Genomic DNA, 24,708 nt, shown 5'->3' with positions numbered 1-24,708 from the left:
CGAGGAGACTCAGCGTCACCACCACGGAATAGGCGTCTCCGTGCTGCCTGGATACAGTTCTGGGTTAGAAGATGCCGAGCGGCATGATGCGCCTGATTTGATAATTGTATATTTTCTGATATCATTGACGCACTTTTGTGGTCCTATACTCATAGCTTTAGCTGTCAATGTCCACCATTCGTTTTGGTCGTTTTTTATTTTTACATTTCATACCAGTATGTTCCCTTCGTGCTATTCAAAGCCGACGAGTTCAAAGGACCTATTCAAAAGGACTTATCTGACAAAGATATTACTAGGAGTGTTCGTCGTGTATATGTCACACACCTGCTGGGTGATTTATGGTTTTGTGTACACCAAGCCTTGTGAGAGAGGTAAAGGAGACTGCATTTCTTCCTACCTTGCAGAAAGACCCCGTCTCCAGGTAAATAGTGGCCTTGATCTTACACATACTGCAGTGAAACCCTAGATGTAGGGTAGGTTTTTAGTGCAATTAATCATTTTTCTATTGTATTTGGTCAGAGAATTCATGCATCACAATTTAATTAGTGACCATGGTGCACAAGAAGTGTCTTTCAGAGCCCATAAAGATAAATTGAATTGAATCAATGCAAAGTCTCATTTATTTTAACAGCTCAGCATTTTCTCCAGTTTGAGGCCTGACCACAGTGAACTCAACCTCATCATCAAGATAGACGACTTTGACATACATTCTAAATTTGAAAGGTAGGCCGAAGTCCCATTTAAATCTGCAGTCATGTGGCGTAAAAATAGCATGTCACTTTTAGTCGAGTATAAAGATAAGGTTATGGGCTACATCCCGAATGGCACTGTATTCCATATGGTCCCTGGTCTAAAGTAGTGCACTATATAGACACTATGGTGTCATTTGGGACAGAAGCCTATATCTCTCACCTGTCACCATTGCTTTTCTTGATTTAAAGGGTGGTGAATGTATCCCTGCCGTTGGCAACACGTAACAACGGGACTCTGCACACATTGGTTTATGTACACAAGTCTGGAGTGTCTCCCTTGCAGGATAACCGGCAGGTCCATCATGTTGCCCAGCTCAGCACCTACATGATGTCCCAAAAAAATCTCAGCTCTGCTAAAGAGGTCCTCAAAGTAAGACAACAAAACGATTCCTCTATGTTTCAGTCTGGACTGGCAAAAGATCAGCTGTAACTGCTCTGTTTGGTTGACCCATTTGATCATCTCCTTCATGGCTTCTCCTGGTCTTGCATTTTCTCAGAAACATGCTGCCACTGCTCCTCGAGTAGTAGACAGACCCATCTCTCACTGGAGGTCCCGTCTAACCCTAAACATGATGTCAGAGGACTTCACCTTCAACAGAGGGACCTTGCCAAGTGATGTCCGGCGCTACATGAGAGTGTAGGTCTCATAAAATGTTTGTGTGAGTGTGTTTATTTGGGGAGTGGGTGTGCACTATAAGGCCTACAGTACACTTATATAGCACAGCATCACTCACATTATGCAGAGCTAGCTACAGAGATGGTGAGAAATATTGATGTTTTGTATTTCAGATATTTTGTCTCGTGTTTTAGATTTCAGGATGAGAACAGGATGGTATATCTCCCACTTTTACATATTGATGAACTCAGCGTCAGGGTAAAGGACATGATGGTGAGATGTTACTCTTCTTGTAAATGATATTACAGTTCTAAATACTACTTTGAAGAACTTTAAAACATGCCTCACAAAGAGGGCTTGGAGGATACTTGTTTTTACAACATGTGTTTGTAGGAGATTAACGGCTCCACAACCAAACTACCTCTTACAATATCCTACGAAGGCCTATCGCTGAGGCAATTCCGTCTCTGGATCCACATGCAGGATGTAATGTTTTCACTGAAACGTTTTGGTTAGTTTATTACTTTAGCCCTCCTTTTAAACTACTGAGATAACATACGTTTGTCAACTTCTTGTAAAATGACTTTTTTTGCTTTATTTATTACAGGGTTCACTGAGGTGAATATAGATGAATTCAAAGGTGTTCTTGTGGACAACAACTTGTACCTGTTAGCATTGACTACCTTGGTGACCGCATTCCATGTAAGTGATTTTTCTATGAGAGTTCATGAATTCTATCACAAAGATCATTTCAAATCATGTCCGCCATCTACAGTTTTCTTTGTCTAAATTTTCAGTTCATATTTGAATTCCTGGCCTTTAAAAATGACATAAGCTTTTGGAGGAAGAAGAAAAACATGGTGGGCATGTCTCGCAAAACAGGTGAGAGTGAGGGAGGAGTAAAATACATCTTTATTATAATGCATTTCATGTTCTTATTTCTGCATCCAAGTTTTCATGCCAATTTCCTAACTGAGTTAAGGAAGATGAGGTGTCAGGCTTAAAATACGTTCCAAATTGCACCCCATTCCCTCTATAGTGCACTACTTTTGACCATGGTAGTGCACTACATAGGGAATAGGGTACCATTTGGGACAGATATATGGTGCTTGTGTAGATTTGGGTATCAGTACTACAGATAGTTATCCAAGGCAGGCCTCTGGATAAACCCACCATCCGCCCACAAACACTACCTCCAGCAGCACACTAATCTACTGATCTACTCCCATCTACCTCAGAACTAACCCAGCTCTATCTGTTTCTCTATGCTGTTCTGTTCCAGTGCTGTGGAGATGCTTTAGCACCATAGTGATTCTCCTGAAAATGCTGGAGGAACGAAGCAGCTTGCTAGGTCTCATTCCTGTTGGAATAGGAACCACAATTGAGGTATGAATCAGCAGTTTGGAAAGGATTTAGAACATCAATAGAAATAATCAATGCTTTTTGCCAACCATAGCTGGGGATGGCAGAAGGTTCCGTGTTACCATAGCAGGTCTCATGAATTCCTTCTTCTCCCTCTACCTATAGGTATGGAAGGTCAAACGGGTGTCCAAAATACAGCTACAGTGGAGAACCTCTAGGTCTATCGTTCATGTAAGTATTACAAACAAATGTAGAAATAGTTTATTCACGCTGTGTGCATGGAGGGACAATGACTATATTTTGATTTAATTAAGAATCTGTTATTGAAATAAATGTATCTTTTAGTGTTTAAAAGCAAACAGTAGTATAAATTCAGGATAATTCCTTGAAACTGGTTGTCTTCAGGTTGGTAAATTTGATGAGTCAGAGAGAAAGACTATACAACATGACACACAGGTAAGGGCTGAATTAGTGGTGTGTTTGGTTCCTCTTGACACTAATACCATAAATCAAGCAGACAACTATTTTCTAATGCAGTTCTCAATTTTCTAGGCAATGAAATGCCTGTCTTATTTAGTGTACCCTCTGTCTATTAGTGGAGCCATCTTCTCTCTGGTATACCTGAGGTATAAAAAGTAAGAGACAAGTCTGGAGTTGAATTACATTTAAAATATAACTCAATAGGTTTGATGAGGACATTGATCATCAACGTTTCTAATATTCACATTTTATTTTGACAGCTACTATTCATGGTTAATCAACAGCCTTGTCAGTGGTAAGTTTACACATACTCTATCAACCCTCCTTGGGGGTTATATTTTGAATTTAATATCAAGTGATCACACAAATACAATATTTGATATAGATCTTTAACAGTAGCCTGGTCAAGCAGACTGAACGATGCACTCACTATTTGTTGTACTGTGAAGTGAAACAGAATGTGACCTACCGAGAGATCAGGCTGGTTCACAAGGCTACTTTTTCATGGACAATACGTTCTTTTTTATTAGCGACTACAGATGTAGGATCTGAATTTGATCACTTTTGTTGCATAGAATTTTCCTGCACTGCCTAAATGCAGATAAGCTTTGTGATTGACATAAATTCGCTGAATACCCACACTAACACACGGTTTATATGTGCAACGTTATTGCACGTTACATATAGCCTACATTTGGCCAGCTAATAGCTTAACCACCAATCAAGCAACATGGACTAAACATTCAAATCATGTTGCTGCAGCATTATTTTGCTTTGACAATAAAGGTCAAATTAAGATCCTATATCTTGTATTAGTGGGTAATATCAATAATTCCAACTGAAACTGGGCTTCCCCCTGCAGGGATTTATGCTTTTGGATTCCTCTCTATGGCTCCTCAGCTGTTCATTAACTTCAAGGTTTGTCTTACTTTGTCCTCATTTAGACCATAATGAGCCCTGAGTAAGATGTTCTGTTTTGACACAAATCTTCACTTCACTTTCTTTTCTTCTTCTTGTTCTTCTTCAGTTGAAGTCTGTGGGCCATTTGCAATGGAACGTATTGATGTATAAAGTGAGTAGTAACTGTTTTATAGTGTAATTCATTGTTGTTGTTGGAGCAATAAGCAGCTGCTTACCTAAAGTCCATCTAAAGTGTCATCAAGTTGTCTGTTCTTCTTCACATTGACACTGTGTATGCATCCCAAATGGCCCTCTATTCCATAGTGCATCCTATGGGCCCTGGTCAAAAGTAGTGCACTATGTAGGGAATAGGGTTTCATTGGGGGTGCATTCAGAGTGAGAATTAAGCACTCTTGTGCCTTCTCTTTAGGCAGTCAATACATTCGTCAACGATGCCTTTGCCTGTGTCTTCAGCACACACCCATCCCACCAGCTGGGCTGCTTCAGGGATGAGATTCTGTTTCTCCTCTACCTTTACCAGAGGAGGTGGGTGGGACACAGTTCAGCTATCGTCAGTGACCCTGAAATACTCTAGACTACGTCCCAAATGGCACCCTATTTCCACATGGCTCTGGTCCAAAGTAGTGCACTTTAGAGAATAGGGCACCATTTGGGATATAGCCCTATAGTCACTCGTTATTAGATTATTTAACTTTTCATCATTCTGAGCACTTCTGTGATCTATTGACCTGGATGAGCAGGGTTATGGTTTCTGACAGTTAACAAAACATGTGATCTCATTCATTTATCTATCTGCCCCCCACCCCCTGTAGGCTTTACTCTACAAACAAGACCAGATGCCGTGAGTATGGATCATGCCACCACAACCACAGGAAACTCAAAGCCCAATGATGACTGAGGTCATCACCAGAAAACATGGTTGAATGAAGGAAACAGACCCGTACATGGTGGGGTTGTAAACAGCATGGGAGGCTCTCTGAGGGTGCATCAGGGTTTATTATAAGCCTTTAGTAAAGTTCAGAACTAGTTTTGTAAGTAGAGAATACAGCTTATTTTCAGTCAACCCTGTGTTAACCACTGATATTTCCATGTGTTAGAAGTTTGACCAACCCGTATGTAGCCAACAGAAGCATGAACCGTTTTTTAGTGATACATATTGATTACTGCATTGTTAGGTTTGAGGCTAGCAATAAAGGCATTTCACTGTACTTGTGGACATGCCATTAACACTTGAAAAAGGAGGCTGCCCCTCGCCCTGCCTGTACTGCTCCATGTTACCAGATATAACCAGTATGTAGCCTACTGAAGCATAGAGCATCCCCTTGCCCTGCCTGTACTGCTCCATATAGTCCACAAGGAGGCAGTGTTGTCAGCCCCTTTCTGTACTGTTTTCTGCTTGTTCTTTCAGTCCTCTACTTCCTGTTTGAGAATAGTACATGTATAGATGGGTGCTAAAGGCGAGGAATGAGAAACATGTACAAAAGATGGAGTAATGTGAAGTACAGTGAACTCCTGATAAATCCAATGTCTTTGGACAGTCATATGTGAGAGCTAACCGGAACATGCACATAACCTGTATCTATCCAGGCTGTATTTGAAATGGGACGATTGAGCTACAATGCACTAATGAGGTTTTTTGCACTTTGCATACAATGCGCACTTATCAGGAATCAACTGTACTTTTAAATAATGAAGATACTGTAAGGTCTTTAAAAATTAAGTAGGAAGCGTAGCCTGATGTTTTTGAATCCCATCCAGGGTTTATGGAATGACTTTCCTCTTTGATTAAATTATTACAATTAAATGATTTACCTGTATCTCTGTTGCATTGTCATGACTAATGAAAAGCATTAGCTGGTGTACACACAAAGACAATTATTTAGTGTAGAGGTGCTGACCAACAGCGAATTAACTGTAAGCTATAAAAACAAACAGTTGCACAGTCCATACTAATACAGTCCCAGTAATCTACTCGGTAAAACATTAATGCCATGAATGCTTGAAACAGGTTTTGTAGACAAACAGTGCAATTAGTGCAACCAATGACAGTAGTGAGGGGTGTGTCATAATTATTAGGTTGATTAGAATGAATTGAGTGAAACTGTTAAAAGACAATAGTTTACAGCATATGGAATATATTAGGCTATTGTTATCATATGGAAACATAATTATATATTGTACATAATATTAGCATCAACACACATCAACTCCGGGGAGGGGCCAGCTGAGTGTAAGACTGTGTTATCTGCATATAAATAGATGAGAGAGCTTCCTACTGCCTGAGCTATGTTGTTGATGTAAATTGAGAAGAGTGGGGCCTAGGATCGAGCCTTGGGGTACTCCCTTGGTGACAGGCAGTGGCTGAGACAGCAGATTTTCTGCCTTTATACACTGCACTCTTTGAGAGGTAGTTAGCAAAGCAGCCCAAAGACCCCTGAGAGACACCAATACTCCTTAGCCGGCCCACAAGAATGGAATGGTCTACTGTATCAAAAGCTTTGGCCGACTCAATAAAAATAACAGCTCAATATTGCTTAGAATCAAGGGCAATGGTGACATCATTCAGGACCTTTACGGTTGCAGTGACACATCCATAACCTGAGCGGAAACCAGATTACATACCCGAGAGAATAATATAGACATCAAGAAAACCAGTCAATTGAGTTTTTCCAAAATGTTTGATAAACAGGACAAAATAGAAATAGGCCTATAACAGTTAGGATCAGTTTGATCTCCCCCTTTAAATGAAGGATGAACCGTAGCTGCCTTCCAAGCAATGGGAACCTACAAAGGAAAGACAGGTTAAAAGGTTGGAGATAGGCTTGGCGATGGTAGGGGTAGCAACCTTAAAGAAGAAAGGGTCTAAACCATCTGACCCAAGATGTTTTTCTGGGGTCAAGTTTAAGGAGCTCCTTTAGCCCCTTCGACTCAGTGACTGCCTGCAGGGATAAAATTTGTTTCGGGGCAGGGGAAAAAGAGGGAGAAGGATGGGTGGAGGATGAGGGTGGAGGATGAGGAAATGTTGGACGGGCAAGGAGGCATGGCTGAGTATAGGAATCCTGATTTAATAAAGTGGTGATTAAAGAGCTTAGCCATGTGCTTCTTGTCAGTAACAACCACATCATCAGCATTAAGGGACATGGGCAGTTGTGAGGAGGAGGGTTTATTCTCCAGGTATTTAACCGTTTTCCAGAACTTCTTGGGGTTAGAGAGAGAGAACTGCTCCTTAAAGTAACTAACTTTGGCCTTCTGGTAGCCTGAGTGCACTTATTTCTAATTTGACTGAACGATAGCCAGTCAGCCTGAGTATAGGTGTGCCGAGCCTTTCGCCAAATGCAGTTCTTGAGGTGGAGTAACTTTGCAAGACCACGGTCGAACCAGGTGTTGAACCTGTTTTTAATTCTCATTTTCTTTATGGGGGCGTGTTTGTTAACAACACCACTGAAGATATAAAAAAAGAAGGTCCAAGCGTCTTGGACAGAGGGGATCCAGCTGATTCTATACCATTGTTACATGTAATCTTTTTGTTCAAGCATCATCAACAGGGGGATCATATTGGGTGTACGCTGATAAGCTGGAGATAGAATAGAGTCATTTATAAGACTTCATAAAGAAGAGAGAAGAAGAGAGAAAAAAGAAGAGAAGAATTGTTCAGAAGAACGGACTGAGATCAGAATCAATATTCAGACCACTAGGGGTCAATGTTTTTAGATAGGATATCCAGTAGGCCTCCCTCTGTAGTAGTAGGATCTACATGTTACCTCTTCTCCTTGGTAGAGCAACATGCTCAATGCCTGTGTATTTGAGGAGATAGGATGGTTAGGTTCAATAAAGTGAGCTCCTACTGGATAGTCAGTGTTTTTTGCACCTGATTGAGCTGCGTTGTTCAGCTATGCTTTGTTTTGTCTTTTCGTTTGCCCTACGTACGTTTTCACACATTAACAGCTGATGAGATAGATTACTCACTTGGTCTTGCATGAGATGATGCCCCTAACAGGGGTCTTTTTCGACCTGTATATGGGTGTCTGAAAAATGATGTTTTTGTTGTGCTATTGCACTGTGCGCATGAGCCACATTTGTGGTTCTCATTTGGAATGGGTGTCAAGAATATCTGAGTGGGCTCAGGGGGCAGGTCTGATCTCACCAAGCTATCTCTAATATTGCGACCACGCTTAGACCACCAGTGGGGGCTCCTTGAAGAGGTGTGCAAATTTTTGGTCTGATTACAGAATATGCCAGTGCATTTTCAGGATTGCTTTCATTTTCTCCACACCCTTGGTGTACTTAGTGCAAAAGACTCTCCTTTGGTTCAGTTTTTTGCGATGCCTCTCTTGGTTTTTCAGATATTTTCATTATTGCAGCGTCAAGAGTTTTGTCTTTATAGCCTCTCATTTGGATTTTATCTGTAATATTCTTAAAATTGCTGTCAAAATCGGACTGGTGGCCACAGATTTGTTTAACTCTGCATAACTGGCTATATGGTAGACCATTCTGGGGGGGAAGGGGATGCATACTATCTGCATGTAGCAGGGTATTGCGGTCTGTGGGCTTTGTGTTTACCGTGCCCCATGGCTTCTTCAAAATGCTATTAGGTTACAGCTTCGTTCTAAAATTGATGAAATTGATATTTTTGCTCATCAATCTACACACAATACCACATAGTGACAAAGCAAAAATAGGTTTTTATAATTTTTTGCTGGAATAAAAAATATATATATATTACATTTACACAAGCATTCAGATCGTTTACTCAGTACTTTGTTGAAGCCCCTTTGGCAGCGATTACAGCCTCAAGTCTTCTTGGGTATGATGCTACAAGCTTGGCACACCTGTATTTGGGGAGTTTCTCCCATTCTTCTCTGCATATCCTCAAGCTCTGTCAGGTTGTCCGGGCTCTGGCTGGGCCACTCAAGGACATTCAGAGACTTGTCCCGAAGCCACCCCTGCGTTGTCTTGGCTGTGTGCTTAGAGTCTGAGGTCCTGAGCGCTCTGGAGTAGGATTTCATCAAGGATCTCGCTGTAATTTGCTCCATTAATCTTTGCCTCGATCCTGACTAGTCTCCCAGTCCCTGCTGCTGAAAAATATCCTCACAGCATGATGCTGCCACCACCATGCTTCACCAAAGGGATGGTGCCAGGTTTCCTCCAGACGTGAGTTCAATCTTGTATTCATCAGACCAGAGAATCTTGTTTCTCTTGGTCTGAAAGCCCTTTAGGTACCATTTGGCAAACTCCAAGCGGGCTGTCGTGTGCCTTTTCCTGAGGAGTGGCTTCCATCTGGCCACTCTACCATAAAGGCCTGATTGGTGGAGTGCTGCAGAGATGCTTGTCCTTCTGCAAGGTTATCCCATCTCCACAGAGGAACTCTCGAGCTCTGTCAGAGTGACCATTGGGTTCTTGGTCACCTGCCTGACCAAGGCCCTTTTCCCCTGATTGCTCAGTTTGGCTGGGTGGCCAGCTCTAGGAAGAGTCTTGGGGGTTCCAAACTTCTTCTATTTAAGAATTATGTTAGCCACTGTGTTCTTGGGGACCTTCAATGCTGCAGGAATGTTTTGGTACCCATCCCCAGATCTGTGCCTTGATACAATCCTGTCATAACTAAATATTAAATGATTTATCTGCATCTCTGTTGCATTGTTATGACTAAATATTAAATGATTTATCTGCATCTCTGTTACATTGTCATGACTAAATATTAAATGATTTATCTGCATCTCTGTTACATTGTCATGACTAAATATTAAATGATTTATCTGCATCTCTGTTACATTGTCATGACTAAATATTAAATGATTTATCTGCATCTCTGTTACATTGTCATGACTAAATATTAAATGATTTATCTGCATCTCTGTTGCATTGTCATGACTAAATATTAAATGATTTATCTGCATCTCATGACTAAATATTAAATTGCATTGTCATGACTAAATATTAAATGATTTATCTGCATCTCTGTTGCATTGTCATGACTAAATATTAAATGATTTATTGTCATGCATCTCTGTTGCATTGTCATGACTAAATATGAAATGATTTATCTGCATCTCTGTTGCATTGTCATGACTAAATATTAAAATGATTTATCTGCATCTCTGTTGCATTGTCATGACTAAATATGAAATGATTTATCTGCATCTCTGTTGCATTGTCATGACTAAATATTAAATGATTTATCTGTATCTCTGTTGCATTGTCATGACTAAATATTAAATTATTTATCTGCATCTCTGTTGCATTGTCATGACTAAATATTAAATGATTTATCTGCATCTCTGTTACATTGTCATGACTAAATATTAAATGATTTATCTGCATCTCTGTTACATTGTCATAACTAAATATTAAATGATTTATCTGCATCTCTGTTACATTGTCATGACTAAATATGAAATGATTTATCTGCATCTCTGTTGCATTGTCATGACTAAATATTAAATGATTTATCTGCATCTCTGTTGCATTGTTACATTGTCATGACTAAATATTAAATGATTTATCTGCATCTCTGTTACATTGTCATGACTAAATATTAAATGATTTATCTGCTGCATCTCTGTTGCATTGTCATGACTAAATATTAAATGATTTATCTGCATCTCTGTTGCATTGTCATGACTAAATATGAAATGATTTATCTGCATCTCTGTTGTCATTGTCATGACTAAATATTGATTTATCTGCATCTCTGATTTATCTTGTCATAACTAAATATTAAATGATTTATCTGCATCTCTGTTGCATTGTCATGACTAAATATTAAATGATTTATCTGCATCTCTGTTGCATTGTCATAACTAAATATTAAATGATTTATCTGCATCTCTGTTGCATTGTCATAACTAAATATTAAATGATTTATCTGCATCTCTGTTGCATTGTCATAACTAAATATTAAATGATTTATCTGCATCTCTGTTGCATTGTCATATAAATATTAAATGATTTATCTGCATCTCTGTTGCATTGTCATAACTAAATATTAAATGATTTATCTGCAACTAAATATTAAATGATTTATCTGCATCTCTGTTGCATTGTCATAACTAAATATTAAATGATTTATCTGCATCTCTGTTGCATTGTCATGACTAAATATTAAATGATTTATCTGCATCTCTGTTGCATTGTCATGACTAAATATTAAATGATTTATCTGCATCTCTGTTGCATTGTCATAACTAAATATTAAATGATTTATCTGCATCTCTGTTGCATTGTCATGCTAAATATTAAATGATTTATCTGCATCTCTGTTGCATTGTCATGACTAAATATTAAATGATTTATCTGCATCTCTGTTGCATTAAATATTAAATGATTTATCATCTCTGTTGCATTGTCTAAAATATTAAATGATTTATCTGCATCTCTGTTGCATTGTCATGACTAAATATTAAATGATTTATCTAAATATTAAATGATTTATCTGCATCTCTGTTGCATTGTCATGACTAAATATTAAATGATTTATCTGCATCTCTGTTGCATTGTCATGACTAAATATTAAATGATTTATCTGCATCTCTGTTGCATTGTCATGACTAAATATTAAATGATTTATCTGCATCTCTGTTGCATTGTCATGACTAAATATTAAATGATTTATCTGCATCTCTGTTGCATTGTCATGACTAAATATTAAATGATTTATCTGCATCTCTGTTGCATTGTCATGACTAAATATTAAATGATTTATCTGCATCTCTGTTGCATTGTCATGACTAAATATTAAATGATTTATCTGCATCTCTGTTGCATTGTCATGACTAAATATTAAATGATTTATCTGCATCTCTGTTGCATTGTCATGACTAAATATTAAATGATTTATCTGCATATTAAATGATTTATCTGCATCTCTGTTACATTGTCATGACTAAATATTAAATGATTTATCTGCATCTCTGTTACATTGTCATGACTAAATATTAAATGATTTATCTGCATCTCTGTTACATTGTCATGACTAAATATTAAATGATTTATCTGCATCTCTGTTGCATTGTCATGACTAAATATGAAATGATTTATCTGCATCTCTGTTGCATTGTCATGACTAAATAAAATGATTTATCTGCATCTCTGTTGCATTAAAATATTAAATGATTTATCATTTACATTTAAGTCATTTATTAAATGATTTATCTGCATCAAATTGGTGCATTCACCTTATGACATGAGTGGAACAGCCACTTTACAATAGTGCATTAAATGATTTATCTGGATTACTTTATCCTATCCTAGGTATTCCTTAAAGAGGTGGGGTTTCAGGTGTCTCCGGAAGGTGGTGATTGACTCCGCTGTCCTGGCGTATTGAGGGAGTTTGTTCCACCATTGGGGGCCAGAGCAGCGAACAGTTTTGACTGGGCTGATCTCTGTACTTCCTCAGTGGTAGGGAGGCGATTAGGCCAGAGGTGGATGAACGCAGTGCCCTTGTTTGGGTGTAGGGCCTGATCAGAGCCTGGAGGTATCTGAGGTGCCGTTCCCCTCACAGCTGTCAGGCAAATACCATGGTCTTGTCTGCATGCGTTAGCATTGTCAACTGGAAGCCAGTGGAGAGAGCGGAGGAGCGGGGTGACATGAGAGAACTAAATGGGAAGGTTGAACACCAGACGGGCTGCGGCATTCTGGATGAGTTGTAGGGATTTAATGGCACAGGCAGGGAGCCCAGCCAACAGCGAGTGCAGTAATCCAGACGGGAGATGACAAGTGCCTGGATTAGGACCTGCGCCGCTTCCTGTGTGAGGCAGGGTCGTACTCTGCGGATGTTGTAGAGCATGAACCTACAGGAACGGGCCACCGCCTTGATGTTAGTTGAGAGAGGAGGAGGAGGACACAATGGAGTTGTCAACCGTGATGGCGAGATCATGGAACGGGCAGTCCTTCCCCGGGAGGAAGAGGAGCTCCGTCTTGCCGAGGTTCAGCTTGAGGTGGTGATCCGTCATCCACACTGATATGTCTGCCAGACATGCAGAGATGTGATTCGCCACCTGGTCATCAGAAGGGGGAAAGGAAAGATTAATTTTGTGTTACATCTGCATAGCAAATGATAGGAGAGACCATGAGGTTATGACAGAGCCAAGTGACTTGGTGTATAGCGAAATAGGAAATAGAACAGAGCCTGGGGGACACCAGTGGTGAGAGCGCGTGGTGAGGAGACAGATTTATCACGCCACCTGGTAGGAGCGACCTGTCAGGTAGGACGCAATTTATCGTGGGCCGCGCTCGGAGATGCCCAACTTGGAGAGGGTGGAGAGGAGGATCTGATGGTTCACAGTATCGAAGGCAGCCATAGGTCTATAAGGATGAGAGCAGAGGAGAGAGAGTTAGCTTTAGCAGTGCGGAGCGCCTCCGTGATACAGAGAAGAGCATCTCAGTTGAATGACTAGTCTTGAAACCTGACTGATTTGGATCAAGAAGGTCATTCTGAGAGAGATACTAGAGCTGGCCAAGGACGATTCAAGAGTTTTGGAGAGAAAAGAAAATATTAAAATGGGATACTGGTCTGTAGTTGTCATGACATCGGAGGGATTTATGTAGGTTTTTTCAGAAGGGGTAAAATTTATCTCGCTCTCTTGAAGACGGAAGGACGTAAATATTCAGGGATGAGTTGATGAGCGAGGTGAGGTAAGGGAGAAGGTCTCCGGAAATGGTCTGGAGAAGAGAGGGGATAGGGTCAAGCGGGCAGGTTGTTGGGTGTCATGACTAAAGATTAAAGATTTCATCTGGAGAGAGAGGGAGAAAGAGGTCAGAGCACAGGGTAGGGCAGTGTGAGCAGAACCAGCATTGTCATTTGACTTAGCAAATTAAATGGATGTATCGACCTTCTTTCAAAATGGTTGACAAAGTCATCTGCAGAGAGGGAGGAGGGGGGAGGGGGAGGAGGATTCAGGAGGGAGGAGAAGGTGGCAAAGAGCTTCCTAGGGTTAGAGGCAGATGCTTGGAATTTAGAGTGGTAGAAAGTGGCTTTAGCAGCAGAGACAGAGGAGGAAAATGTAGAGAGGATTGAGTGAAAGGATGCCAGGTCCGCAGGAGGCATTTCATCTAATTTCCGCTCGGCTGCCCGGAGCCCTGTTCTGTGAGCTCGCAATGAGTCATGAGCCACGGAAGGGGAGGACCGAGCCGGCCTGGAGGATAGGGGACATAGAGAGTCAAAGGATGCAGAAAGGGAGGAGAGGAGGGTTGAGGAGGCAGAATCAGGAGATAGGTTGGAGAAGGTTTGAGCAGAGGGAAGAGATGATAGGATGGAAGAGGAGAGAGTCAGCGGGGGAGAGAGAGCGAAGGTTGGGACGGCGCGATACCATCCGAGTAGGGGCATTGTCAAGTGTTGGATGAGAAGAGGAAAAGGATCTGCATCTAGTGGTACATTGAGACTTGGAGGGAGTTGCAATGAGGTTATTGGAAGAACAGCATCTAGTAAAGATGAAATCGATTTATTGCCTGCCTTGTGAGTGTCAGGGGGAAGGTGAGAGGGTGAGGTCAAAAGAGGAGAGGAGTGGAAAGAAGGAGGCAGAGAGGAATGAGTCAAAGGTAGATTTATCGTGGGGAGGTTAAAGTTACCCAGAACTGTGAGATGAGCCGTCCTCAGGAAAGGAGCTTATCAAGGCATCAAGCTCATTGATTTATCTCCGAGGGAACCTGGAGGGCGATAAATGATAAGGATGTTAATCTGAAAGGGCTGGTAACTGTGACAGCATGGAATTCAAAGGAGGATTTATCTGATGGGTAAGGGGAGAAAGAGAAATGACCACTTGGGAGAGATGAGGATCCCGGTGCCACCACCCCGCTGACCAGAAGCTCTCGGGGTGTGCGAGAACACGTGGGCGGACGAAGAGAGAGCAGTAGGATGCAGTGTTATCTGTGGTGATCCATGTTTCCGTCAGTGCCAAATAAAATCGAGGGACTGGAGGGTTAGGCATAGGCTGAGATGAACTCTGCCTTGTTTATCTGCAGATCGGCAGTTCCAGAGGCTAAATAGAAATGGAACTCCACGTGGGTTGCATTGTCTGGGACCACCAGATTAAATGATTTATCTGCACGCTGTGTGGATGTTTGTATGGTCTGTGCAGAGAGGAGAGAACAGGGATAGACAGACACATAGTTGACAGGCTACAGAAGAGGCTACGCTAATGCAAGGAGATTGGAATGACAAGTGGACTACACGTCTCGAATGTTCAGAAAGTTAAGCTATCTAGCAAGAATCTTATTGACTAAAATGATTAAAATGATACAGTACTGCTGAAGTAGGCTTATCTGGCAATGGCTGCGTTGTTGACTTTGTAGGCTAGCTGGCAGTGGCTTTATCTGACACTACACTAATCAAGTCGTTCCGTTGAGTGTAAATAGTTTCTACATCTCTGTTGCATTGGGGACTAGCTGGCTAAATAGCAGTGTTGATTACGTTGTTGCATTAAAAGAACGACAATAGCTGGCTTAACCTAGAAAATCGCTCTAGACTACACAATTATCTTTGATAAAAGATGGCTATGTAGCTGCTATGTAGCTAGCTACATTGATCAAACAAATCAAACCGTTGTGCTGTAATGAAATGAAATGAAAATGTGATGCTACCTGTGGAGCGAAGCGGAATGCGACTAAATTGTTGAGTGCGGAAGTTCTATTCGGTAGATTGTTGGCTAGCTGTTGGCTAGCTAGCAGTGTCTCCTACGTTAATTGTCACGACAAATAGCTGGCTAGCTAACATTGTCGACTAAATTAAGATAATGCTTTAAGACTACACACTCTAAACTACACAATTATCTTGGATACGAAGACAGCAAAGACAACTATCTAGCTAACACTACACTAATCAAGTCGTCAGTTGAGTGTAATAGTTTCTACAGTGCTGCTATTGGTCAGACGGTGGACGTTTTAGCTGGCTAGCTCTGGGCTGATAGCATTGTCAGACTACGTTAGGACGATGAAATGATAATTACGCAATTATCTTTGATACAAAGACGGCTATGTAGCTAGCTAAGAAGAAATTGCTAAGATTAGACAAATCAAACCGTTGTACTATAATGAAATGTAATGAAAAGTTATACTACCTGCGGACCGAAATATGAAATGATTTATCTGCATCCTGTTGCATTGTCATGACTAAATATTAAATGATTTATCTGCATCTCTGTTAAATTGTCATGACTAAATATTAAATGATTTATCTGCATCTCTGTTACATTGTCATGACTAAATATTAAATGATTTATCTGCATCTCTGTTACATTGTCATGACTAAATATGAAATGATTTATCTGCATCTCTGTTACATTGTCATGACTAAATATGAAATGATTTATCTGCATCTCTGTTGCATTGTCATGACTAAATATGAAATGATTTATCTGCATCTCTGTTACATTGTCATGACTAAATATTAAATGATTTATCTGCATCTCTGTTACATTGTCATGACTAAATATTAAAATGATTTATCTGCATCTCTGTTACATTGTCATAACTAAATATTAAATGATTTATCTGCATCTCTGTTACATTGTCATAACTAAATATTAAATGATTTATCTGCATCTCTGTTACATTGTCATAACTAAATATTAAATGATTTATCTGCATCTCTGTTACATTGTCATAACTAAATATTAAATGATTTATCTGCATCTCTGTTGCATTGTCATAACTAAATATTAAATGATTTATCTGCATCTCTGTTGCATTGTCATAACTAAATATTAAATGATTTATCTGCATCTCTGTTACATTGTCATAACTAAATATTAAATGATTTATCTGCATCTCTGTTACATTGTCATAACTAAATATTAAATGATTTATCTGCATCTCTGTTACATTGTCATGACTAAATATTAAATGATTTATCTGCATCTCTGTTACATTGTCATGACTAAATATTAAATGATTTATCTGCATCTCTGTTACATTGTCATAACTAAATATGAAATGATTTATCTGCATCTCTGTTGCATTGTCATGACTAAATATTAAATGATTTATCTGCATCTCTGTTACATTGTCATGACTAAATATTAAATGATTTATCTGCATCTCTGTTGCATTGTCATAACTAAATATTAAATTATTTATCTGTATCTCTGTTGCATTGTCATAACTAAATATTAAATGATTTATCTGCATCTCTGTTACATTGTCATGACTAAATATGAAATGATTTATCTGCATCTCTGTTACATTGTCATGACTAAATATTAAATGCCAGCTTGCTAATCAGCATGACCCCTGGCTGGAAACGGAAGTAACTTAAGATACCTCAATGGACTTCTATCTGTTTACAACTACATTAAACAATAATAATTACTTCTATAGCTCTTTTTTAAAACCCAAAGGTGATTATAGTTTCATTTTATTCTAGCAACAAGTTCAATTACTAGTCAAATGTCCACCTTACAGAGACAAACGTACTAACAAATTCTATCATGGTTTCAATTGTACTTCAGTTGGAGTGGATTGTTGCCTGGTACGGGTGGCCTCTCATTCAATTTCTATTTGAATCAAACACAATGATACATACCGTCCCGTTCCCAATACATTTGTCCCCTGATGAGACAAACTTGTTCCACATCATTGTCAGGCCAGTGAAACGGTCCTTGAAATAAGATGCCAAAGGTTAAGAGTTAAACATTCAGAATAGCCAAATGATGTTCTCTTGGCACAATGTGGCAAACAGAGTGTTTCTCATTTGTGATGGTGTTTATGGCTGCCAGAACAATAGCACATCTATAACAGACCAACTATGAAATAACAGTTCCCAGAGTCTGATATGTCCGTTCAGGGTATATAACAAACAACTGACTGATTGCTGCACTCAAACCCCGGTCTCTCGATAGAAAGATACTAATGTGAGATTTCTTCATCACACTATGAGTTTTTTAAATTGAAGCCCAATCGGTGGACCAGCCAACACTAAAAAGGAACCTGTGGCTTCTCCTTTTCTGGTTAAAATACATAAACTATTGCAGCATAAATACTGGAGGCTGAGACAGGAGGGTTGGGAGACATACCAAGATCACATGTTTTGTATATGCTTGCATAAGATAGTTTGACTATATAAGCCTTATACCTCAGAGGGCATAACTGACCAGCTTCATTATTGCAATTCTTATTAATAAAGATTGATTGTTCGAAGAAATAACAGTCTCTCTCACTTGGTTAGAATTTCCACAACAGTTGTACATGTTTAAAAAAAAATATATATATATATTTTGTTTACAGTTGATCATCCAACTCATGAAAGAAACATGAAGACTCTCTTTATTCTGCTACTCAGTCTATCCCTTCCCAGAGAATTCATTATTCATTCATTCATTTGTTTGTCATTTCATTTGTTTGTCATTTCATTTTATATGTCACTCCAGTCGATGCACTGAGATGCTATGAGATGCAGTTCACTCACCTCCAACGCTGACTGTAATCAGAACATAAAACAATGCCTGGAGCCTCATGACACTTGCATTGACCACTGAGGATACAACTGGTGAGGAAACCAGGAGGAATAATACACCTGGTTGAATAGCTTAGGAACTGGCTGTAGCCAAGCTCAATATCCAGATCAATATCATTACTTTACATGTTCAACTGATTGGTGTACATGTTAAAGTCAGTCAATGGGTGTCCTCTCTCTTCTCAGCAGACATCCCAGATAGACCTAAATGATGGTAACCTGTCAGTAAGCTATGAATAAGACTGTGTAATAGCTGATGAGTCTGAGAAGTACTGAGAAGTACTGCTGAGATGACCCTGTAAGGTATTCATTCCTGTTGGTGTTAAATTTGCTGGACATGTTCAACTGATGAGAAATGTGACATGTTAAAATCTGAATGTGAAGATAGACAGACCTAAAATGAAAGATTCAGCTAAACATCATTAAGGGAAAGTGTAAATGATGAGACATGAGTGGTAAGGCTACTGTAGAACAGACACAGCCTTTGTCTGTCATTCGTGAACCACAGGAAAGCACTGACACAGCTTGAGTCTAAATGGGAACATTCATACACACAGGAAAGCACTGTCACAAGCTTTGTCTGTCAATAAATCTCCTCAAGCAAATGTCAAGCTTTGTCTGTCATTCATAAAAATGACAGGAAAATGCACTGTAATCACAGCTTTGTCTGTCATTCATAACCACAGGAAAGCACTGACACAGCTTTGTCTGTCATTCATAACCACAGGAAAGCACTGACACAGCTTTGTCTGTCATTCATAACCACAGGAAAGCACTGACACAGCTTTGTCTGTCATTCATAACCACAGGAAAGCACTGTCACAGCTTTGTCTGTCATTCATAACCACAGGAAAGCACTGTCACAGCTTTGTCTGTCATTCATAACCACAGGAAAGCACTGTCACAGCTTTGTCTGTCATTCATAACCACAGGAAAGCACTGTCACAGCTTTGTCTGTCATTCATAACCACAGGAAACCCAGCACTGTCACAGCTTTGTCTGTCATTCATAACCACAGGAAAAACTGTCACAGCTTTGTCTGTCATTCATAACCACAGGAAAGCACTGTCACAGGAAAGCACTGTCACAGCTTTGTCTGTCATTCATAACCACAGGAAAGCACTGACACAGCTTTGTCTGTCATTCATAACCACAGGAAAGCACTGTCACAGCTTTGTCTGTCATTCATAACCACAGGAAAGCACTGTCACAGCTTTGTCTGTCATTCATAACCACAGGAAAGCACTGTCACAGCTTTGTCTGTCATTCATAACCACAGGAAAGCACTGTCACAGCTTTGTCTGTCATTCATAACCACAGGAAAGCACTGTCACAGCTTTGTCTGTCATTCATAACCAGGAGAAATAGGAAAGCACTGTCACAGCTTTGTCTGTCATTCATAACCACAGGAAAGCACTGTCATTCATATGCACAGGAAAGCAGCTTTGTCTGTCATTCATAACCACAGGAAAGCACTGTCACAGCTTTGTCTGTCATTCATAACCACAGGAAAGCACTGTCACAGCTTTGTCTGTCATTCATAACCACAGGAAAGCACTGTCACAGCTTTGGCTGTCATTCATAACCACAGGAAAGCACTGTCACAGCTTTGTCTGTCATTCATAACCACAGGAAAGCACTGTCACAGCTTTGTCTGTCATTCATAACCACAGGAAAGCACTGTCACAGCTTTGGCTGTCATTCATAACCACAGGAAAGCACTGTCACAGCTTTGGCTGTCATTCATAACCACAGGAAAGCACTGTCACAGCTTTGGCTGTCATTCATAACCACAGGAAAGCACTGTCACAGCTTTGTCTGTCATTCATAACCACAGGAAAGCACTGACACAGCTTTGTCTGTCATTCATAACCACAGGAAAGCACTGAAATCACAGTCTTAAAATATCACAGGAAATCACTCTTGGAAAAATGTCATTCATAACCACAGGAAAGCACTGTCACAGCTTTGTCTGTCATTCATAACCACAGGAAAGCACTGTCACAGCTTTGTCTGTCATTCATAACCACAGGAAAGCACTGTCACAGCTTTGTCTGTCATTCATAACCACAGGAAAGCACTGTCACAGCTTTGTCTGTCATTCATAACCACAGGAAAGCACTGTCACAGCTTTGGCTGTCATTCATAACCACAGGAAAGCACTGTCACAGCTTTGTCTGTCATTCATAACCACAGGAAAGCACTGTCACAGCTTTGTCTGTCATTCATAACCACAGGAAAGCACTGTCACAGCTTTGTCTGTCATTCATAACCACAGGAAAGCACTGTCACAGCTTTGTCTGTCATTCATAACCACAGGAAAGCACTGTCACAGCTTTGGCTGTCATTCATAACCACAGGAAAGCACTGACACAGCTTTGTCTGTCATTCATAACCACAGGAAAGCACTGTCACAGCTTTGTCTGTCATTCATAACCACAGGAAAGCACTGTCACAGCTTTGTCTGTCATTCATAACCACAGGAAAGCACTGTCACAGCTTTGTCTGTCATTCATAACCACAGGAAAGCACTGTCACAGCTTTGGCTGTCATTCATAACCACAGGAAAGCACTGTCACAGCTTTGTCTGTCATTCATAACCACAGGAAAGCACTGTCACAGCTTTGTCTGTCATTCATAACCACAGGAAAGCACTGTCACAGCTTTGTCTGTCATTCATAACCACAGGAAAGCACTGTCACAGCTTTGTCTGTCATTCATAACCACAGGAAAGCACTGTCACAGCTTTGTCTGTCATTCATAACCACAGGAAAGCACTGTCACAGCTTTGTCTGTCATTCATAACCACAGGAAAGCACTGTCACAGCTTTGGCTGTCATTCATAACCACAGGAAAGCACTGTCACAGCTTTGTCTGTCATTCATAACCACAGGAAAGCACTGACACAGCTTTGTCTGTCATTCATAACCACAGGAAAGCACTGACACAGCTTTGTCTGTCATTCATAACCACAGGAAAGCACTGTCACAGCTTTGGCTGTCATTCATAACCACAGGAAAGCACTGTCACAGCTTTGTCTGTCATTCATAACCACAGGAAAGCACTGTCACAGCTTTGTCTGTCATTCATAACCACAGGAAAGCACTGTCACAGCTTTGGCTGTCATTCATAACCACAGGAAAGCACTGACACAGCTTTGGCTGTCATTCATAACCACAGGAAAGCACTGTCACAGCTTTGTCTGTCATTCATAACCACAGGAAAGCACTGTCACAGCTTTGTCTGTCATTCATAACCACAGGAAAGCACTGTCACAGCTTTGGCTGTCATTCATAACCACAGGAAAGCACTGACACAGCTTTGGCTGTCATTCATAACCACAGGAAAGCACTGTCACAGCTTTGTCTGTCATTCATAACCACAGGAAAGCACTGTCACAGCTTTGTCTGTCAATTCGTAACCACAGGAAAGCACTGACACGGCTTTGTCTGTCATTCGTAACCACAGGAAAGCACTGACACAGCTTTGTCTGTCATTCATAACCACAGGAAAGCACTGTCACAGCTTTGTCTGTCATTCATAACCACAGGAAAGCACTGTCACAGCTTTGGCTGTCATTCATAACCACAGGAAAGCACTGACACAGCTTTGTCTGTCATTCATAACCACAGGAAAGCACTGACACAGCTTTGTCTGTCATTCATAACCACAGGAAAGCACTGTCACAGCTTTGTCTGTCATTCATAACCACAGGAAAGCACTGTCACAGCTTTGTCTGTCATTCATAACCACAGGAAAGCACTGTCACAGCTTTGTCTGTCATTCATAACCACAGGAAAGCACTGTCACAGCTTTGTCTGTCATTCATAACCACAGGAAAGCACTGTCACAGCTTTGTCTGTCATTCATAACCACAGGAAAGCACTGACACAGCTTTGTCTGTCATTCATAACCACAGGAAAGCACTGTCACAGCTTTGTCTGTCATTCATAACCACAGGAAAGCACTGTCACAGCTTTGTCTGTCATTCATAACCACAGGAAAGCACTGTCACAGCTTTGTCTGTCATTCATAACCACAGGAAAGCACTGTCACAGCTTTGTCTGTCATTCATAACCACAGGAAAGCACTGTCACAGCTTTGTCTGTCATTCATAACCACAGGAAAGCACTGTCACAGCTTTGGCTGTCATTCATAACCACAGGAAAGCACTGACACAGCTTTGTCTGTCATTCATAACCACAGGAAAGCACTGACACAGCTTTGTCTGTCATTCATAACCACAGGAAAGCACTGTCACAGCTTTGTCTGTCATTCATAACCACAGGAAAGCACTGACACAGCTTTGTCTGTCATTCGTAACCACAGGAAAGCACTGTCACAGCTTTGTCTGTCATTCATAACCACAGGAAAGCACTGTCACAGCTTTGTCTGTCATTCATAACCACAGGAAAGCACTGACACAGCTTTGTCTGTCATTCATAACCACAGGAAAGCACTGTCACAGCTTTGTCTGTCATTCGTAACCACAGGAAAGCACTGTCACAGCTTTGTCTGTCATTCATAACCACAGGAAAGCACTGTCACAGCTTTGTCTGTCATTCATAACCACAGGAAAGCACTGTCACAGCTTTGTCTGTCATTCATAACCACAGGAAAGCACTGTCACAGCTTTGGCTGTCATTCATAACCACAGGAAAGCACTGTCACAGCTTTGACTGTCATTCATAACCACAGGAAAGCACTGTCACAGCTTTGTCTGTCATTCATAACCACAGGAAAGCACTGTCACAGCTTTGGCTGTCATTCATAACCACAGGAAAGCACTGTCACAGCTTTGGCTGTCATTCATAACCACAGGAAAGCACTGTCACAGCTTTGGCTGTCATTCATAACCACAGGAAAGCACTGTCACAGCTTTGTCTGTCATTCATAACCACAGGAAAGCACTGTCACAGCTTTGGCTGTCATTCATAACCACAGGAAAGCACTGTCACAGCTTTGGCTGTCATTCATAACCACAGGAAAGCACTGTCACAGCTTTGACTGTCATTCATAACCACAGGAAAGCACTGTCACAGCTTTGGCTGTCATTCATAACCACAGGAAAGCACTGTCACAGCTTTGGCTGTCATTCATAACCACAGGAAAGCACTGTCACAGCTTTGGCTGTCATTCATAACCACAGGAAAGCACTGTCACAGCTTTGGCTGTCATTCATAACCACAGGAAAGCACTGTCACAGCTTTGGCTGTCATTCATAACCACAGGAAAGCACTGTCACAGCTTTGGCTGTCATTCATAACCACAGGAAAGCACTGTCACAGCTTTGGCTGTCATTCATAACCACAGGAAAGCACTGTCACAGCTTTGGCTGTCATTCATAACCACAGGAAAGCACTGTCACAGCTTTGGCTGTCATTCGAACCACAGGAAAGCACTGTCACAGCTTTGGCTGTCATTCATAACCACAGGAAAGCACTGACACAGCTTTGTCTGTCATTCATAACCACAGGAAAGCACTGTCACAGCTTTGTCTGTCATTCATAACCACAGGAAAGCACTGTCACAGCTTTGTCTGTCATTCATAACCACAGGAAAGCACTGTCACAGCTTTGGCTGTCATTCATAACCACAGGAAAGCACTGTCACAGCTTTGGCTGTCATTCATAACCACAGGAAAGCACTGTCACAGCTTTGTCTGTCATTCATAACCACAGGAAAGCACTGTCACAGCTTTGTCTGTCATTCATAACCACAGGAAAGCACTGTCACAGCTTTGTCTGTCATTCATAACCACAGGAAAGCACTGTCACAGCTTTGTCTGTCATTCATAACCACAGGAAAGCACTGTCACAGCTTTGGCTGTCATTCATAACCACAGGAAAGCACTGTCACAGCTTTGGCTGTCATTCATAACCACAGGAAAGCACTGTCACAGCTTTGTCTGTCATTCATAACCACAGGAAAGCACTGTCACAGCTTTGTCTGTCATTCATAACCACAGGAAAGCACTGACACAGCTTTGTCTGTCATTCATAACCACAGGAAAGCACTGTCACAGCTTTGTCTGTCATTCATAACCACAGGAAAGCACTGTCACAGCTTTGTCTGTCATTCATAACCACAGGAAAGCACTGTCACAGCTTTGTCTGTCATTCATAACCACAGGA

At 40.7% G+C, this 24,708-nt stretch overlaps 1 protein-coding gene across 3 annotated transcripts; it reads left to right on the top strand.

Annotated features, from left to right (window-relative positions):
* The first annotated feature begins 17 nt into the window (after positions 1–17).
* Positions 18–5,948, top strand: LOC118374446 (lipid scramblase CLPTM1L-like). Of its 3 annotated transcripts, none has more exons than XM_035760865.2 (17): positions 21–421; positions 632–723; positions 942–1,122; positions 1,250–1,389; positions 1,542–1,641; positions 1,762–1,879; positions 1,976–2,070; positions 2,166–2,250; positions 2,651–2,754; positions 2,896–2,961; positions 3,136–3,186; positions 3,283–3,365; positions 3,471–3,505; positions 4,073–4,128; positions 4,238–4,282; positions 4,541–4,656; positions 4,944–5,948. In XM_035760865.2, the coding sequence occupies exons 1-17, from the start codon at positions 218–220 to the stop codon at positions 5,020–5,022; spliced, it is 1,650 nt and encodes a 549-aa protein (XP_035616758.1). In that variant the 5' UTR covers positions 21–217; the 3' UTR covers positions 5,023–5,948. The 3 variants fall into 3 exon arrangements, with proteins under 3 accessions (XP_035616760.1, XP_035616758.1, XP_035616759.1); XM_035760866.2 differs by having other exon boundaries at positions 22–421; positions 1,563–1,641; XM_035760867.2 differs by lacking the exon at positions 4,541–4,656 and having other exon boundaries at positions 18–421.
* The last annotated feature ends 18,760 nt before the right edge of the window (positions 5,949–24,708 follow it).

The sequence above is a fragment of the Oncorhynchus keta genome, unplaced genomic scaffold (assembly GCF_023373465.1).
Source record: "Oncorhynchus keta strain PuntledgeMale-10-30-2019 unplaced genomic scaffold, Oket_V2 Un_contig_6223_pilon_pilon, whole genome shotgun sequence".
NCBI lineage: Eukaryota > Metazoa > Chordata > Actinopteri > Salmoniformes > Salmonidae > Oncorhynchus > Oncorhynchus keta.
Note: the sequence above shows the minus strand (reverse complement) of the source record. Positions and strands in the feature narration are given on the sequence as shown.

Excerpts from the sequence above, each read along its gene's own strand:
- LOC118374446 (XM_035760865.2), top strand. The coding sequence starts at position 218 with ATGTTCCCTTCGTGCTATTCAAAGCCGACGAGTTCAAAGGACCTATTC. Across the intron at positions 2,755-2,895 it reads GAATAGGAACCACAATTGAG|GTATGGAAGGTCAAACGGGT; the intron begins GTATGAATCAGC and ends CTCTACCTATAG. Across the intron at positions 4,283-4,540 it reads GGAACGTATTGATGTATAAA|GCAGTCAATACATTCGTCAA; the intron begins GTGAGTAGTAAC and ends CCTTCTCTTTAG.